The sequence below is a fragment of the Lissotriton vulgaris genome, chromosome 3_1 (genome assembly GCF_964263255.1).
Source record: "Lissotriton vulgaris chromosome 3_1, aLisVul1.2, whole genome shotgun sequence".
Taxonomy (NCBI): Eukaryota; Metazoa; Chordata; class Amphibia; order Caudata; family Salamandridae; genus Lissotriton; species Lissotriton vulgaris.
Window position 1 is genome coordinate 722,170,599 of NC_141689.1, and position 18,189 is coordinate 722,188,787.

General features: G+C 44.2%; 1 protein-coding gene across 1 annotated transcript in view; it reads left to right on the forward strand.

The window, feature by feature from the left end:
• The first annotated feature begins 1,630 nt into the window (after positions 1 to 1,630).
• TRIM36 (tripartite motif containing 36) overlaps positions 1,631 to 18,189 on the forward strand; it is a 589,030-nt gene continuing 572,471 nt past the window's right edge. Inside the window, exon 1 of the mRNA XM_086961040.1 lies at positions 1,631 to 2,081. Within this exon, the coding sequence (XP_086817166.1) occupies positions 2,019 to 2,081 (63 nt within the window). The 5' untranslated portion in view covers positions 1,631 to 2,018. The remainder of the gene's footprint in view (positions 2,082 to 18,189) is intronic.

Consider the following 18,189-nt stretch of genomic DNA (forward strand, 5'->3'; position numbering starts at 1 on the left):
TAGAACTGGGACTGCCCATGCCTATGCTAATGGCCTTTCCAGATTCTTTGATTTAGGCAATGAAGACTATCTTGGGAAATGTTAGTCTCATCCTCTTTCATTTGGGGGGTGGGTTGTGTAGGATTGTGCCTCTTTTTGCATCATTACCCCCCACTTTTTGCCTGACATCTGATGCAACCAAACTTGATGAGCCCTGGGTCCTTGCCAACCAGGTTCCCAGGGCCTGTGTTCTTTCGCAAAATTGTGACTTTGTACCGACAATTGGCACATCCCTAGCTACAGGTAAGCCCCTTATAAAAAGGTACCAAGGGCACTGTGACCACGGAAGGCCTCGAAGGGCTGCGGCACCTATTGTGCCACCCTTAGAAGCCCTGTACGGTAACACCCATTGCAGGTTGCGTGTTTACTTTTGTATGGAATAAACCTGCAGCAATATTTTTCCATAACAAAAGTTGTGTTGTGTATTTATTTATTCATGCATGCTCGGACTGTGGGTGGGGATGTTGCCAATAATGGCACTATATGCAGAGCAAGTAAAATTAAGCCACATTAAAGATTTGTGATTAGAATAAAGAAATTGATCCAGAAAACAAATGGCGAGAGTTAGTTTACGCGTACATTGTCGAAAGGTTGTCCTAACTAGCATTAATCAGCTTGTGTAGCTCTGGAGTACAGACCACATAGTCAGTGTTCCAGTAAAAATTACACTGAGCTTTCAGATCAATAGCTTCTTACTCGTCTAATGTTTCTTACCCACTGCTTATCGGAAAAGAGCTCTCCATTTACAGATTAAATTATTCATCTCAGAACACTTTGCTTGCAGCCTTCATTAGGAATCCATTTTACGAAAAAAAACGATAAAACAATTTCGCATGTATTCGGACTTGGGCCTTGGTAGTGTAAAATAAAATGCTAATGTAATACGAAAACTCACACACGTGAATCTACAAGTTGGTGCTTACAGTATGGGAGTGCTCATTGATGTAACAATAATAATAAAGCAACCCCTCAATTTTGCTGTTGGGAAGATCGACGAGCCCAGTCCTGATTTTGGTTTTAGTTTATTTAAAATAAATGAATTTAAAATGTGAAAAAAAACTTTGTTTTGCTTCTTGCTATAAAATACAATATTTACGAAAAGATCCAGTAAAATAAGAGTTGTAAATGCGGCAACAGGATGGTAACCATGCTTACAGGCTACAAAAGAGAATACGAGTTAACGACCCAACAACTTCAAGGAAGAAAAGCGGATACGTTTCAGGTCAAACAGTTGATTTAAGTCACTCACAAGTGGTGTACCTCCTGCGGTGCGTACACCAAGCATGCAAGTGTCAGAGACCACCTCGGCTCAAGCAGGCACCTCGCCCGGTGCTCTTTCCCCAATTCTACCCGTTTCATACTGGACCACAACCATTTTTTCAACTATTTCAATTAACTTCTTTCACACGCAAGCTTTAAGAGAATGATATCCTTCCTCTTCCGAAGCTTGATAAAAACCTTGTAAGAGGCAACGTTACTTCAACTTTGCGTCAAAGGCGAACAATCTAACAAAATGACACCAGCGGCTGAAAATAAAAGTAGGCTCGACCGGGGGCCCTTGACAGGCTGGTGTGACCGCGGGTCACTCCTCGCAGAGAGCCGGCGGAGCCCGTCTCCCGGGCTGCAGCCGAGAGCAGATCAGTCTGCAGGGCAGGGCAGAGCCCCAGAGGCGTGGCCATGTGCCCAAAGGATAGGGTTCATCTAATAAAATTTTCACATCACTTGAGCCCGTCACGTTTGTGTGTGTGTGTTTTTCTTTTTCCGTGAGCTCATCTCCAGGACCACATCACAAGTAACCAACAACGTGAACGGCCGGGCTGAGCTCTGAGTAATTGCTACAGCCGGTTGGATTTTTTTTTTGTTTGTATCCCGCCTGAGGCAACAACTGGGGCCACCGGCACTGTACGAGCAGGAGGACTTGCCGACGCTTTTGGATTTTATCGGTTTCTTTTTCCCGGGAACTGCTTATTGGAACCGACATGGCAGAGCCGGACGATATCCACCAGTTTGGGTTCATAGTGGACACGATCACGAGGGGGAAGGTAAGGCGCGCGCCCTGTTCCGGGATCGGCTGACGCACCTGCGGGAGGCTCCAGACTCCACCAGCTGGGTTTAATTCTGGGCTCCTGTCCTGGCTGCAGAGAATGGGCCAGCTGGCTGTGGGTTGCAGATTGCAAGACAGCAGGGGCGGGGGTAGGCAGACGATTAGCAGCTAATACCCCCTGTTCTCTTTCTTCACTTTGTTCCCATCTCATACATGTGTGAAACTAACAGGATTTGCTTGGTCAGCACTTCCCCTTCAGGATGTTGCATTTCGGTTTGACAGGCTGTTTTGTTTCTGTTTGGTTGTCATGCTTCTCACTTACCAAGTTATATAAAAATAAACTCGGAGAGCGCGACAACCTTCTTACTGTATTATTATCCGTGTGTTGTAGCTTAAGCCACGCCATTTCACTTGTTTGGAGAGTCTGTTTTGTGTTTGCTGGTAAACAACATTTAAAGTGTAGCAGTTCTTTGTGGCTGGTTTCCCCCCGAGCGCTTTTGGAAATAAACAGCGTCGATTTTAGATGCTCTCGCCACGGCCTCTTGAAACAGTACTGACAAATCTTAAAGGAAAATTTGTGTTTTTTGTTGTTGTTGTACTTGTCACCTTCAATCTGCGCATATTGTTGTTTATTTTCTTATTACTTGCTGTTATGCCATTACACCGATTTTCTTTCTCGTCCATAACCTTAAATTATACGCGGCCCCACCGCTGTAGACACTTCAATAGTACCAAAAAGCCAGAGACCTAACCCACCCATTTTACTTACTCGAGGAGGCAGAGCTCAAATCCCATATAATGCAACTTTCCAATCTTAAAGCGAAAGCTACACACAAGGGAGGTAGGGAAGCCTCGGGGCGAGGAAGACATTCAGAGTAATGGCATTACCTCAAGTAATCTGAGCATTATCTCCTCATTCCACTTTCCCGTCCACGTCATTGCATTAATGTGTGTATATATATATACACACACAGCCCAAGTTGCTGTGACGCAGATGTCTATCAGACACTCAGTATGTCTCATTCCACGAGGCAGACGTGTCCCTGGCAGAATGTCTTTGAATGTGACCAGGTATTTCCTTACCCAAAAGATTGTAATCATTAGAGATAGTAGATTTTACCCAAAGACTTAAGGTGGAAGAGAGAGCTAACCCCTTACCAGGTGGACCAAACTTAGCAAACAGATGAGCACACTTATGGAAAGGAGAAACCCTGTTCAAATACATGCACACAGCCCTGCAAACATCTAAAGTGTGCTATGCTTTTTCTTCGGGAGAGACTAGAGGTGGATGGAACATTGGAAGAATAATTTAAGCTTCCTTGTGAAATTTGGAGCATGTTTTAGGGCTGAACCTTAAATCCAGATGGAGAACCGTTCTGCCGGAAAAGATACAAAGGTAGGGAGCTTGAAGGTCCCTAATCTCCTGGCCAAGGTGATAGCTGCCAGAAAAAAAGTCTTAAAAATTTGAAACTGAAGGGAAACCTTGTCCAAGGGTTCAAAAGGGAGGTCACTGGAGCTCAGATTAAACCAAAGGCTGGTCGGAAGTAGAGGCCTGCACAGAGTGAACTTCGCCTCAAGATTCTCTAAAGGCTCCAGTGGATGTCGGTTGGATTTTGAAGGTGGAGGGAAATAATGCTCAAACAAACCCTTATGAATGAATTGAAGGATTAATACTGGTTCACATTCCCAAGGGACTAAATCTTTTCCCGTACACCATTTTTGAAAGTCTCCCCAATAATGACTGTAAGCCTTACATGTTCGAAAGCCAACCCCAGGAAGACCCAGATTCTGTCAATTTAATTTAATTTAATTTAAAAAACAGCGCAGCGTTCACCCTACGGTTTCTTGGCGCTATAGAGGTAGGTCCAGCAACTGAGGGCGGAGAGAGCCTGGCGCAGAAAGAGGAGGGACAAGTTACAGGGAAAAGGCCTGTTTGAACAAGAACGTTTTCAGGTCTTTACGGAAGGAGGAATAGTGAGTAGCAAAACGTAGGTGGTCGGGGAGGGAGTTCCAAAAGGTGGGAGCCAGAGTTGAAAAACTGTCTCCTCCCCACTTTTTACGTTTGAAACGTGGGATATGCAGGAGGGATTTAGAAGAAGAACGAAGCTCTCTGACCGGAACATATTCGTTGATCAGAGAGGAAATGAAGGCGGGGGCAGTGCCCTGGCGGGCCTGAAAAACCATACAGCCGGTTTTAAAAAGAGAGCGTTCCTTGATAGGAAGCCAATGGAGCTCCTTGAGGAGGGGTGTAGAGTGATGGAAACGTGGGAGACCATACACCAACCGAGCCGCTTGGTTCTGGACCATCTGGAGCTTCCGCAGGCTGTATGCAGGGACGTCGTTGTACAGGGCATTGGCATAATCCAGCCGCGAAATCACCAGCGCGGACATGATCAGTCTAATCATTCAACCTCCACACTGACAAGTGCATTCTCAGTAGAGACAAAACGCAACAGAGGTAGAAAGTGAGACAGTTACACTGGAAGAATACACTCCTGAGTTGAGGACAGCTAATGGAGGATTGGGAACCACGATTTCTGGGACCACTAAGGTGATGCTCTGCGAGCATCTAATCAGACTAGCTCGAAATCTCAACATGACAGTAAGGCAGAAGGGAAGCAAAGAGAAGACCCTTGGGCAAATTAGGACATTTACCCCAGGCACTCTCTTTCCGATACTTCGAGTCAAACCCATGAAGAAGACCACACCAGGTTGCAGAATCTTTAGCATATCTGGTGGAACACAGACTAGGTCCAACCAAAACTCCAGAGATGATCCGAACCTCTAGACTTGTTGTTTCCATTTTCACATCGTCTATCTCCATGATTCAGAGTGCTGACCATTCTAACTGGTGGTCCTCTGCTCACTATAGGGTCTGGACAGATCCCTGCATGTCTTGGTTCACAGAGGCTTTGGTTGTTGTGATGTCTGTTCATAGGATCACCGCCTTGGACCAAGATGACAAATGACTTTCAGACATGGAGAACCGCAGACAGCCTCTTCCAGTGGGAGTAATGACCCAGATGTGTCTGGAATTGAGCCCTGGTAAACTGAAGGTCATATGCTGGATTCAATGTAGAATTTTTCAGGTTGATCATCATCCCAAGAAAGACAGTAGATTGCAATCCAACTCCATTTCTATTATAGACTGGCATCTTGACCGTGAATAAATCAGCCAGTCATCTATATACGGATGTGGAGTTATCCCTTTGTTGAGTAAGTAGGCCACTATAGGAGCCTCTAACTTTGAAAAGACTCCTGAGACTGCTTTCAGTCTGAAAGGAAGAACCTCAAACTGGAAATGATAGTTCCACCTAGATGTATGGATAGCAAACCACTTTAATGAGGGGGGCAAATGGGGATGAAAATAGGCACCTTTCAAGTCGAAAGCTGGCAGATACTCATTGCTAGACCAATCCAAAAAGTATCTATTTTTAAGTGGATACTCTTTACCAACAAATTAACCTTTTAGATTTATGATAAGGCGTAAGCATACTGAAATTTCTAGAACCAGAAAAACATGAAATAAAACTCCTTCTATTTGGTCCTCCTTGAGAACAGGAACAATGGCATGTTTATCCAACAGGACTTTGATCCCTGTAGCAGAGCCTCCTGTTTCTGCACTGAGTGGGGCCAAGCGGTAAAAAAACGCCAAAATCTAGAGGAGGTGTAGGGAATTCAATCCTGTACCCCCTCCCCCACAAAACAATGTTTAAACTACAGGCATCTGAAACAACTTATTTCCACTTGACCAAATATAATTTGAGCGGCTCATGTACTTGAGAAACAAGGGCTGATTTCAGAAGACCATAGCTGTTTAGACCGATAAGGCTTGGTTGAGGAATCTGAAGGACCTTTAGAGGAATCACCTCAATTATTACACATTAAATGACTGGCTATCCTGCTAGGATTCTCCCAACAGGTGATAGTGTTGAAAATAAGCTTTTGACTTGAAGGAGGATTTAGAAAACTTTGAACCACTTCTGCCAGTTGAAAAAGGCAAGGTATGCTTCCTATTCCTTTTTTTCCCCCCATCTTTATTTATTTTCCAATTATACAGCATAACAATAATGTGTCCAACATAATAATATGTTCATACTTGTAGTTGTAACACCAGCTGGCAGTATGTGCATAACAAAGAAAGAGAAAGGAACCATCGCTATCATAGAGGGCTTACTCCCCTCTGCCTCCCCTCCTCCCATCTCTTGTCAGTCGGTAAACTCATGGATCATATCTGACCCAACCCAGCTCCTCTTTGCTTTTTCATCAATTTGAATTCTTTTCAGTCTTACCTCCTCTGCCACCGCTCACTCCATTGCACCCTACTCCTTTTCTCTGTAGTGGGGACTTTATTTGACAGCCAGGGAATCGCTATCAGGCGTTTGGTTAAGAGCGAACCTAAGGCTGCAAATCTGCTTTGCACTTTACCATTCTTGGGCTTTGGGATGATGCCCAACCGACAGGGCCGACCAGCACCTTCTGTGAAATGTGTGTTTTACCTCGCTGAAGGTGTGCAAGGGCCCCCCTCGAATATTCCTCTATTTCATGTAATGTTGAGGAAAGTGACATTCTGTTCAGCACAATTTGGGCAGGATGCAGTTCTATTAGGATATATTCTGTGCAGTCTGACTAGCGTTAAATAAGCACAGTGAAGGTGGTTAAAGTGTATCAACTTAAACCGTGCATTGCTCACAGTTGCCTGCACCCCCATGCATGATCTCCTCCATTCATCATCCGTTAACGGGGACAGGAGACCACCATTTCAGGGCTGTCTAGCTTTTATTGCAGCTAGTGGTCGTTTCTGGAGTTGTGATATTAGTCTCCTGTCCCACCCTCCCAACTCCAATGCTTCCTTTGCTTAAATGATTTGTGGTGGAGATCTTCAAGTTTAGCATCATACATTGGCCAAGAAAGGGAAGATGCAGAATTTAGCCTTCTGACATCCTCAGCCTTCCAGTCCCAGTTCCATAAATGATGTCTAGCAGCAATCTAAAGTTAAGGCCAAGCACGATGGAGCATGGGTTGGATATAGGGAACAGGTTCAGTTGGTGGAAAGTTTTGCTTTCTGATTTAGTCTCCGGAATGGCTGGCAAAAATCCTCAGCGGGGCAAAGTATCAGGCAGTGGCCGAGATGGATTCCTCTAGGCCAGATAGCTGCCAGGCGATGTCCCAGTGAAGCTGTTGACTTTTGGCGGTAAAGCTTAGAGCGTGAGATATTCGTAATCACGTCCAAGGAATGTCCCTTGCCTGCTGGATACTCTTGGTGCCTTTGCCCAGTGAAGATTTCTACCTTTGGACTTAAAAACTTTTTGGGAAGTCAGGATCCTTTCAGAGGTGCAAGCCAGCAAGTTGAGTTTGACCAGCGGTACAACATCAGCGGTTCGGCAGTGGTCCTGTATTAGCCTTTGCTTCTTTTGGCAAAAATCTTTGAAAACATTTCTAATTCCCAGCTTTCATTGTTAGGCAGCAGAAGTACACTTCAACACTTATCCTGGGGCACCAGACCTTAGGGAGACTACATGTGGGTCAGGGCTCCCTACAGGGGAAGCCACCTGCAGTGTTCAAGGCAAGTCCATTCGGAACTGCTCAGCTGGGCTCTTCAGGAAGGGGGACTATGTTGCAGCTTTTTTGTTCTTGTAGCTTAACAGGAGGCTAGCGAACTAGCAATTGGAGTCCACTCTTCTGTCCTGGGTTCATGAGGGAGCAGATCCAGCTCTTAGGGTTTTTCTCCACAAGTTACAGTAGGTGCAGTCCCCTTTCTGAATTCCAGAGCATTCAGAAAGATCAGCTCTTCTTCTATCTTCCTCAGGTCCAGCAGTGTTCCGAAGAAGCTATCATGAGGTGTCTTTTTTACGCTTGGCACTACCTTGTGTGTGGGGGAAGCTCTGTGACAATAGGAAAAAAAAACAGGGGCAACTCTACCCACTTTCACATAATTACCCGAGAGTTTGGCCCTAAACAATCCCACAGTACCCTGCTGTATGCAAAGTCCAACACGGCAGAATCTTCTTTCCCTTCTTTGCCAGAACTCTGGCATACCACTGAATTTGTGTCTAGCGAAATAAGGGAGTCCCCCTGCAAATTAGTTTTGTAAGAAAGTTTCCCTCCACAGGGATTGGTGCCACTCTGACTACTTGGACAAGATCGGGTTAGGCCTAGGTTTGAGTTATATCTGTCATTGACAGGGGATGCCCCTTTGAAGCTTGAGCTGTTGGTGGCCACATCTCCCAGGCTGTGCCGGGAGGAGGCCACACCTCCTCCCAGCCAAAGACATTTTGTTCCCTATCCTGGGAGTCATTCACACCTTCCACCAGGCTGCCAGGTGACATTTGGTGATTAACGTTGAAAAGACTTCCAGAGGCCTTAGACAATAAAATGACCACGCAAAAAGGGATTTTTTTTTACAAGCAAGTAGTTCCATAAAGGTCTCCGATGTTAAGGCCCTTAGCTGTGATTTTGAGACATTGGCAACCCCTCCCTCGCTATCTGATAAATATATCTTTTAAGTTGTGTTCGCTCTTATTCTTTTGGAGTTGTACTTGCCCTCCATACTAACACAGGCAATTCATTCCTTTCAAGAAGAGTACAAATGGTCTAAATGGGCTCCCAAAACCAGTACCGCAGAAGAGATTCAAGCTTCCTCTTACTGGATATTCCAGTAAGGGTATGCTCCTAAGCCCACAATCAACAAACGGGCAAGATGAATTAACTTAAGTCCACCCGCAGAACAAGTTTCTGAGGGCATTGACCGACCTTCCTCAGTCTACACCACTTAGACCCTTACTTTTAGATCTGGGGTGTATTTCTTTTGAGGGGGCTGCGGGTTTTAGACCTCTTGCCTATTGGTGAAGGCTTTGGACTACCCCAGAGTTTGCTCCTTATGCGCAAGCTGTTAAGTATATTAGAGAAGCTGACAAACCAAATAAAATGTTATGGTTACAAATGATTACGGCTACTTTATCGGACATGGGCCGTAACCATTTGTGGTTGGACCCTGAAGTGAATTCTTTCCCATCAAAAACAGATTTTAAAGCCTTATACAGGGACATGGTCTGCCCGAAGTCCCTTTCCCAGGTGAATGGAGCTTCCCTAACAGGTCTCTTTTTGGATCACAAAATTGAATATAGGCTGGAGGTCTATTGGGATACCATTATGAGCCCTGGTGATAGGACGCTCTAGCACCAATTTAGAGTGGGTACTCTCCCCTTAAAATCCTTTACAAAAAAGTGGGGTAAGGTTCAAGATTCCAAATGTCATTCTTGCCCAGGTGAGGAAGAGACTTTACCGCATATTCTGTTTGTGTGCCCTGCATATAAGGGTCCTCGTCATAAATGGCTTAAGCCAGGTTGTGCTAAAATAGGAACAAGATCTTGCCAAACAGCTCCGCGTATCTTAAAAACCGATACTAGTGAAGTCATAGTTATTGCTATGGCCAAATTTTGGAGCTGGACGTAGGTCCTTAGAAGGAATAGGTTGCAGGGTACTATGTAACTGATGTTATTGAGCTATGGCGGTTTTTTTTTTTTGTCTCTTCTAATCTAATCTGTTTATAAGATTGAGGTGTCTAACCAAAACCTGTGTAACTGTAACTATAGTTATTCCTTTTTCTTCTAGGAATTCTTTTCTGGTCCTAGACGAAAAGGATCTATGACATGTATAATTTTTTACTTGACATGTTTTCATGGACTTTTCTTATGAATTTTATCGTGTGGTATTTTTTTTATTGTCTTAAAAAGTTATCTCTTGCCCTTTCATTTGTTTGTTTATATGTGTCTTTTATGATTGTATACGATCGAATAAAGACAAATTGAATTGAATTCATTATATACAGCACTCTTCTTTAATCCCAAGCTGCTTAAAACTGGACTTTCACTGCATCTCACCTTGTAGGCGGGCCGCCACTTCATGATTGGGACACTTTGATCCTGCATTTCATGAGCTGGACAATGCGTTAGCAGCCCATCTCAGGCTGCCACTCATGAGCATGATGAGTCTGAGAGCAAGCTACCACCACTTTCTTTCAAATCCATCAAGGGGAAGGGGGGCATCCACCAAGTGGCTGCTTTATTGAGGTGCCCAACATCAGAAGCAGCAGGGCTCTAAGCGCTGGGACTCAGTAATCCACTGGCAACACCTGCCCAGCCTGGACCTGACAACAGAATCTCAGCACCAACACCACGAGTCCTGAACGTGAGTGGCAAAACTGCTCTACAGTCAGCAAGACCCCGAATCCAGGTAGTGTCTGCAAAATAAGCAAAACAAGCATTTGCAATGCAATAGGTCTCGTATTTACGAAACTCACGTAAATGCAAGACTTATTGCATTGCAAATGCTTGTTTGTAAAAGCGCCCATGCTGCGCTTTCACTTTAATGTCGTCCACGACCCTTTATTAGACGAGACATGTCTAAAAAAAGGGGCGCTGCTGCCATTAAAGTGAAAGCACGGTATGGGGCGCTTTTACAAAAAAAGGCATTTGTTTGTCAACTTGACAAAGATATGCTTTGTTTTGTAAAAGCACTCTATGCCCTGGTTTCACTTTAATGATGGCCACGCCCATTTCCTTAGATGCAACTCGTCTAAGGAAAGGGGCACACCGCCATTAAAGAAAAAGTGCAGTTTAGGGCAGGAGAAAACCATTTAAGCAAATACTGCTCGTAGGCTGTAATTAAAGCCTACAGAGTAACCTCACATGTAACAGGGGTATCCAACTGGGAGGTTATAAAATGCGACAAGGTGGTACAAAGGAGCGAGTACTAAGCCCATTGACCAATGAAAAGCCACAGTTTCCAAAGGAGAATGACACAAGTCAATAAAAAATATGGGCGGAGCGTCAAGTCCATACCTAAATACAACATGCCGCATAGAGCAGCGCATGCGCAGCCCAGACTCGACCTAAACAAGCATTTGCAATGCAATAGGTCTCGCATTAGGAAACTTTGAGCTATTGTTATTGTAAATGACAATTTTTTTAATTTATGTGTTGGTTTTGAAAATAGCGAAATGAATAGCTTTGTCATTTACAATGCCAATACTTTTAACTTTCGCATATGTGACACCTAGAGCATTTGTAATGCAATATGTGTTGTATTTACGTGACTTAGATGTATTGATATTACAAATAACAATTGCTTTTAATTTCTTTTAATAATTAATACTTAAATAAAAGTTATTGTAATTTATAATGGCAATAGCTTAAACTTTTGTAAATAAATTTTGTGAAGATTATGTTCAGTGTATTTTATATTGACGAAAATCCAAGAACAGAACTGAAATATCAACATCTTTTTGTGACATTTGTAATAAAGCTTGAAACATTGAGAGAACATTATTTGAACCAGTTGTTGTTGAATAGATTGATGCTGTTGTGGTGCTGAGTGATGCTGTGGTGGCGACGAGTGATGCTGTGGCGTTCAGTGATGCTGTGGTAGCGCATAGTGATGTTGTGGTGCCCCTGAGTGATACTGTGGTGGTGCTGAGTGATGCAGTGGTGATGTGATAGATAGTGAGGGTGATAGATAGATAGATAGATAGATAGAGGGAGGGCGAAAGAGAGATAGAGGGAGGGCGAAAGAGAGATAGAGGGAGGGCGAGAGATAGAGGGAGGGAGGGCGAGAGATAGAGGGGGGAGGGCGAGAGATAGAGGGAGGGAGGGCGAGAGATAGATAGAGGGAGGGCGAGAGAGAGATAGAGGGAGGGCAAGAGAGATAGGGGGAGGGTGAGAGAGAGATAGATAGAGGGAGGGCGAGAGAGAGATAGGGGGAGGGATTGAGGGAGGGATGGAGTGTGGGGCGGGGGAAGGATGGAGTGTGGGGCAGGGATGGATGGAGTGTGGGGCGGGGGAGGGATGGAGTGTGGGGCGGGGAGGGATGGAGTGTGGGGCAGGGGGAGGGATGGAGTGTGGGGCGGGGGGAGGGATGGAGTGTAGGGCGGGGGAGGGATGGAGTGTGGGGCGGGGGAGTTATGGAGTGGGGTGGATGGAGTGGGGGGGATGGATGGATGGAGTGGGGGGATGGATGGATGGAGTGGGGGGATGGATGGATGGATGGAGTGGGGAATGGATGGATGGATGGATGGGGGATGGAGTGGGGGGATGGATGGATGGAGTGGAGGGATGAATGGATGGAGTGGAGGGGATGAACTACTAGAAGCAAATGTATTTTCGGAAACGCAATGATTATGGGGGCTAAGTTTTAAATTACCGGTGAAGTGTGCTGTAACATACACTTTACGTGTATGTTACAGCATGTTATGTATGGTGGGGGGAGGGATGGAGTGTGGGGCGGGGGAACGATGGAGTGGGGTGGATGGAGTGGGGGGGATGGATGGATGGAGTGGGGGGATGGATGGATGGAGTGGGGGGGTGAATGGATGGATGGATGGAGTGGGGGATGGATGGATGGATGGAGTGGAGGGGATGAACTACTAGAAGCAAATTTATTTTCGGAAACGCAATGATTATGGGGGCTAAGTTTTAAATTACCGGTGAAGTGTGCTGTAACATACACTTTACGTGCACTCAGGATAACCATATAAAGACAACCGTTCAAACAAGAGTTTAAGCTATTGGCATTGTAAATGATAATGCCTTTTATTTATTAGTTTTAAAAACAACATATAAATAAAAGGCATTGTCATTTACAAATACCAATAGCTCAAACTTTCGCAAATGCAAGACCTACTGCTTTGTAAATGCTGCATCTGCGCCCTATGCAGTCTGCAATGTGTGATGTTGTCACGCCCAGTGAAAGTTAGAAGGTAAGACTATAGCTATGCACTGCTACAATGAAGACGTTAGTAGTGAACGTCTTAATTAAAAGAAGGGCATATTTATATATTTGTTTCCCTAACTTTTGCATTGCCTTCAAATACAAGCGGAGGGGGGGAGAGGACAGCTGCCCCGCTGGTATGCTGATCCAAACAGCAGCAGACTGCTGGCCACATTTATGAAAGGACGGGGTGGGGATATAATGAACTCAGCATTGCAGCATGTCCGAGCTGAGCGGTCTCCTGTTAAAATCTAAATTAAGTAAAGCAGGTCAAAATTAAGAAAAGCATGTGAAATGTAAGAATGCACAACATGGGCAGGACGGAGATGAGGGACTGTGAACATCTGAGACCAAAGTTCATTAAAGTGACTCACTGCCTTTCATTTCCTGCCATCTACACCCAGGCAGTAAACCCAAAGCTAAAAGAGGCGTTTGAAAACTGTCAGTGATGACGTCGCCACACCACGAGTGCTGGAAGGGAAGTTTACTAATGCAGTGGATTTCATGTGTAACAGAATGCTGCAAATGAAGAGAGCTGATGAAAAAGACCAGCTTTCAAAAATGCTTTATTTCCGAGGTTTTTTTTTTTTTTTTCCTCATTCTGCAATAGAGTGTAATTGGAGTTATCAGGGACCCGCTTCTCTGTTTTCTGTTCCATCACGGCCAATGGGTTCGAAGGTGTTCACGTTTCGTATTTTCAGAGTGAGGTACCCTTGTGTCCTTAACACTTTCAATCTCTAACTGGGGGAGCTGGCCATCCTGGCCACTCACACAAGCATACTGTTTGTGTTTTTATTGCTATTGCATAATCATTGGAAATATATGGGCCATAGAGTGGTAAAGGTGTTAGTAACCGGTTAATTTGCAAACTGAGATTCTTCCCAAATCGCCCAATAATTATGCTTCCTGCTGGGTTTTCCTTTTCTATCCCATTTATTTATTCTGTTTATAGAGGCCACCCATTCCAAATGTGTAAGGGCAACCGGTTTTATCCACTTAATACAAAGTTCCTCGCGAGCTAGTAAGATCAACATAAATAAAAGATTCTCTTCTTTAAGTGTTAAGAAGTTTACCCCCTCATGCCTGCTAACCCTGAAGATAACAAGATCCATACTTACAATTATTCGTCTTCTCAGTTCTGCTTCTATGATTTTACTCACTTCCTGCCAGAAACCATCAATCTTGGGGCACTGCCGGAACATGTGCACATCATCTGCCCCTGCTAAGCCACATTTGGGACAAGCTTTCATATTTAGTCCACTGAATTTGGGTAGTCGCTTTGGCGTCCAGTAGGCTCTGTGGATAGTAAAGAGGTGGTTTCTCCTTAAAGTAACAGATTTCGCAATGGACCAACATTTGCTCATAGATACTTGCCACAGGTTTTGGAGATCCAGCGACGGAAGTTTTTTCCCCCAGGTTGCTTCTGGAATTAGGAAGTTCTCTTTTCCAGCTTCGATAAGGGCCCAGTACCATAATGCTATTTCTTTTTTCAACGGGGCGCACTTTGTCATGTTTATTTCTATGGACTGGTTTCTGGCGTTTTTCTCTTTTATTGTTTTTGCCCACCCAGTCAGCTGGTAGAATTTGAATTTTGAGAGGGATGCGTTTGTATTTTCCGACAGTTTCCCAATCTATTATGTTGTTATCCACCATTAATTGGCCCCAAACTTGAAAGCCTGATGTTTTCAAAGGTGTAGCTAGCTTATCCTTGAGACACTCTGGGGTTCCTGGAGAGTCCCATATTGGCGCAGACTCACTGTAATAGGGTATTTTCCAAGTGCTCCTTATCTGGTACCAGAGTTTTGCCGCTGAAATTAACGTCTTTAGTTTAACTTTCTTAAAGTACTTAGGATGCCCATATTTGAATAGGAAGTGACCGGTGTTTTTGGTCATTGCTTTAAGATGTTCCGGATATAGATCATAATTACCCAGCAGAATTCTCATGTGCTTAAATTGAAAGGCCCTATAATATTCAAATAGGTCAGGACTGGCAATTCCACCTTCTGCTTTGCGTCTTCGCAGTTTTGCCCAGGCTATTCGTGTACTTTTGGACGCCCAAATAAAACTCGCTAGCTCTCCTTGCATTTTCTTCATGCTTTCCTTCTTAAACTCTAAGGGTATTGCACTAAATAGGAATGTAAATTTTGGTAGAATAGACATTTTAATTAGATTAGATTTACCAAGGAAAGTCAAGGGGAGACCTCCTCATGCTTTTAATAGCTTTCTCACCTCCGCTGTTACCCTAGATTTGTCTTGGTTATCTTATCTAGGTGTTTAACCAGCTCTATTCCTAAATATCTGATTTTTTTCTCTGGTAAAGTTGCTATTTACCTGGGTATTCCAGCTCATGATCTCTGTTTTGGCTCAATTTGTTTGATAGCCTGATACCTTCCCGAAGTCTTTTAGAGTTTCCTCGATTGCATAGAAAGAACCTGCATAGCTGTCGGTAAAGATCATCAGATCATCTGCATACAAGGCTATTTTTTTTTTCCCATCCGCGGTAAGTAAACTGGGTTATTTCGGTGTGAGCTCTGAGCTTGTTTGCCAGCGGTTCGATGTATAAGTTGAATAAGAGTGGAGATAAGGCGATGTTGTGTACTATTCCGATTGCAACATCGGAAAAAAAGCATTTTTGAAAGCAGGTCTTTTTCATCAGCCCTCTCCATTTGCAGCATTCTGAAAGCCACTGTATTAGTAAACTTCTCTTCCACCACTTTGTACTGTGCCGTTTGATAGATTAACACACAAAAAAGTGCCCCCTTCTCAGGCTACTTATAGTCTAATCCCAACTGGGACCAAATAAACAGATTCATTAAACCTGGTCCGGTATATTTATTTATACCTTTTAGTCATATGATTTCATACAAAAATTATTTATGATGGCAGAAAACCAATACACAATACGAAAAATTACGTACAGTCTTACTCAATAAACAATGAACATGAAACGTATTACAAAAATATTCAAAGAAATAACATCAACAAAACATGATGTCCAGCCCTCCCTCAGCCCCGCCAAGGACCTATCTCCTTTTTTGCGCAGTTTGATAGATTAAAGCAGGAGCCTGTGTTACTTCCCTGACAACGTGACGAGGATACGATAATATATTAATGAAAGAAAGAGGCTTCAGAAGGCGAGGAGACACATAAGGAAACACAGGCATATGGAGGGGGAGAGGGCATATAAATGGAGAGAGAGCATGGAGGCAATGACTAGAGACGGACAAGGGAATGAAGCGAAGAATAAGGAGGAAAACAAGCTCTTGGCATTGCTGTGGGGGGGGCGGGGGAGCAGCAGCCTTTAAAATCGCTCGTGATTGCAGTACAATGCACCAGTAACACCTCTTTAATGTGAGCCGATCTCGTTGCTGAAGGGAGAATATAAACACGCAGTGTACCCCGATAGATTACATTCAAGACCACAGCCTCCTGTATGCCATCCTTTGATCCTGCTATGAAGTGACTCTGCAGACATTAGTACGGGGAGAGATGGCATGGAATCTGAGCGCAGTGGATCTGCTCGCTGTAGCGAAGTGGTGACTGGACAAACACTGTGGCTCATCGGGAATCTAAAACAAGCGAAGTCAGCATATTTAACAAATCCGCACTTTATGAGAGGCAGGGAAAATCTTTAGTAAAAAAGTAGATACCCAAAGCAATACACGATTATTTAGGTTTTAATTAAGTGATGTCTCAATACAGTTTTATAATAATTCAGGTTTAATTTGACAAGGTCGCTGCTGCAATTTATCACCCGAATCGACAGTGGTTGAAAGAAGTAGGTGTGTGAGAAAAGTACATGTGTCTAATAAAAATAACAAGTTTAAAAAATAAAAGTAGACTGGGAGGGGGGAGGAGAAATGCGAGACACCGCCTGGCGGCCGAGAAAGTGAAAGTACGGCCGGCCGTGGGCAGCAACAGCAGGGGTGAATAATTAGGGGGGAGGAGAAATGCCTGAGGCTGAGCGCACGCTGGGGGAAGCTTCAGATGCCTGTGGGAGGGAGGCTGATTTCTTTTTTATGAGGACGCGCTTTCCGCTCCAGTGCTCCACACGAACTGTAGGAAATCCGTGTGGTTTCAAACCTTGGTTGAGCCTCTATACGCTCGTCTATTAACCCTTGCGGGATTAATAGGCGAGACCTAAAAACAGGAAGGGATTTGAGCTACTTGCCCTTATGTAGGGTATTACGAGAGGGGTTTGATCTGTTGTTTTTGCTTTTTCTTTGGTACTACTGAAGTGTCTGCAGGCAGGCAAAGTCTATTCTAATTTAAGGACAGAAACGAGTAAGTAAAATGAGAAAGTAATGTAGTAAGCGCACCTTTTTGCTTTGGCCACACCCTATTTATCATAAAACAAATATGTGCTCTTTGACCCAATGCATTCTCCACTCCCTTCCTTCATGAGGCTGTTACTTCAGTGCCACTGGTGAACAGAGGTAATTTGTTTTAGTAGTTATGCACGTCCCATTGTGAAGGGCTCCCATCAAATACAAACTAGGTGTGCCCCTCTAATAACAGCAGAGTTTTGACCCAAACAGCTAGGCCATGACCCTCCCTCCCCTGCTTTTGTTAGTGAAGTGCAACCCGAGACTCAGGGCGCAGCCTGCACAAAGTGGGTCTACATCAGGACCTGCCTATCCCAGTCAGGTAGACTCCCTAAAGAACCACAGTGGTGGGAATGTTAAATACGGTTTCCTTATTGCTCTTTATCAGAAGACATTCCTCCTTGAACCTTTCTTCTATAATTAAAACCAGACATTATTACATGCCCTGATGGGTCCCTAAATTCATCACCGTAAGAAATCACTGATTTCAATTTCCACAATGAGTGCTAGAACGAGAGAATCCTAGACAGTGGTGCAATGCTCTTTTAGTTTCCCCACATCTTACCTCTTTATTACATGGTCTCTGTGTCCCTGTTCTAGGAGTATTTCCTTTTCCCAGATATGATTCCATAGTTTTGTTTTCATGCACCGTATGAATCTTATATAGCGCAGACTGCTTCGCCTGTCGGTATCTGGGTGGATTTGGGGTGTGAATGGGCGTGCAGGAGGATGTGGTAGGACTGAGAGCCCTGGAGTTAAGGCTGCAGGCGATGCAGGTTTCTAACCGAGTGTGCCAGTGTATCATAAAAGGTGTTTTGACACCATGCTAATTTAATCCTTGGCCTCTTAGCAGAGCAGGCAGAGTGATGGACAATTGCTATTACAATTCTATGGTAAAGTGCGTGAAAGAGATACACAGCACTTGAAATATGGAGAACGCCAAAGGGGGGAAATTCAGTGTTTGTGAGAGGGAATAGTGAGGTGGAGGAGACGAAAGGAATAAAAATGCCAAAG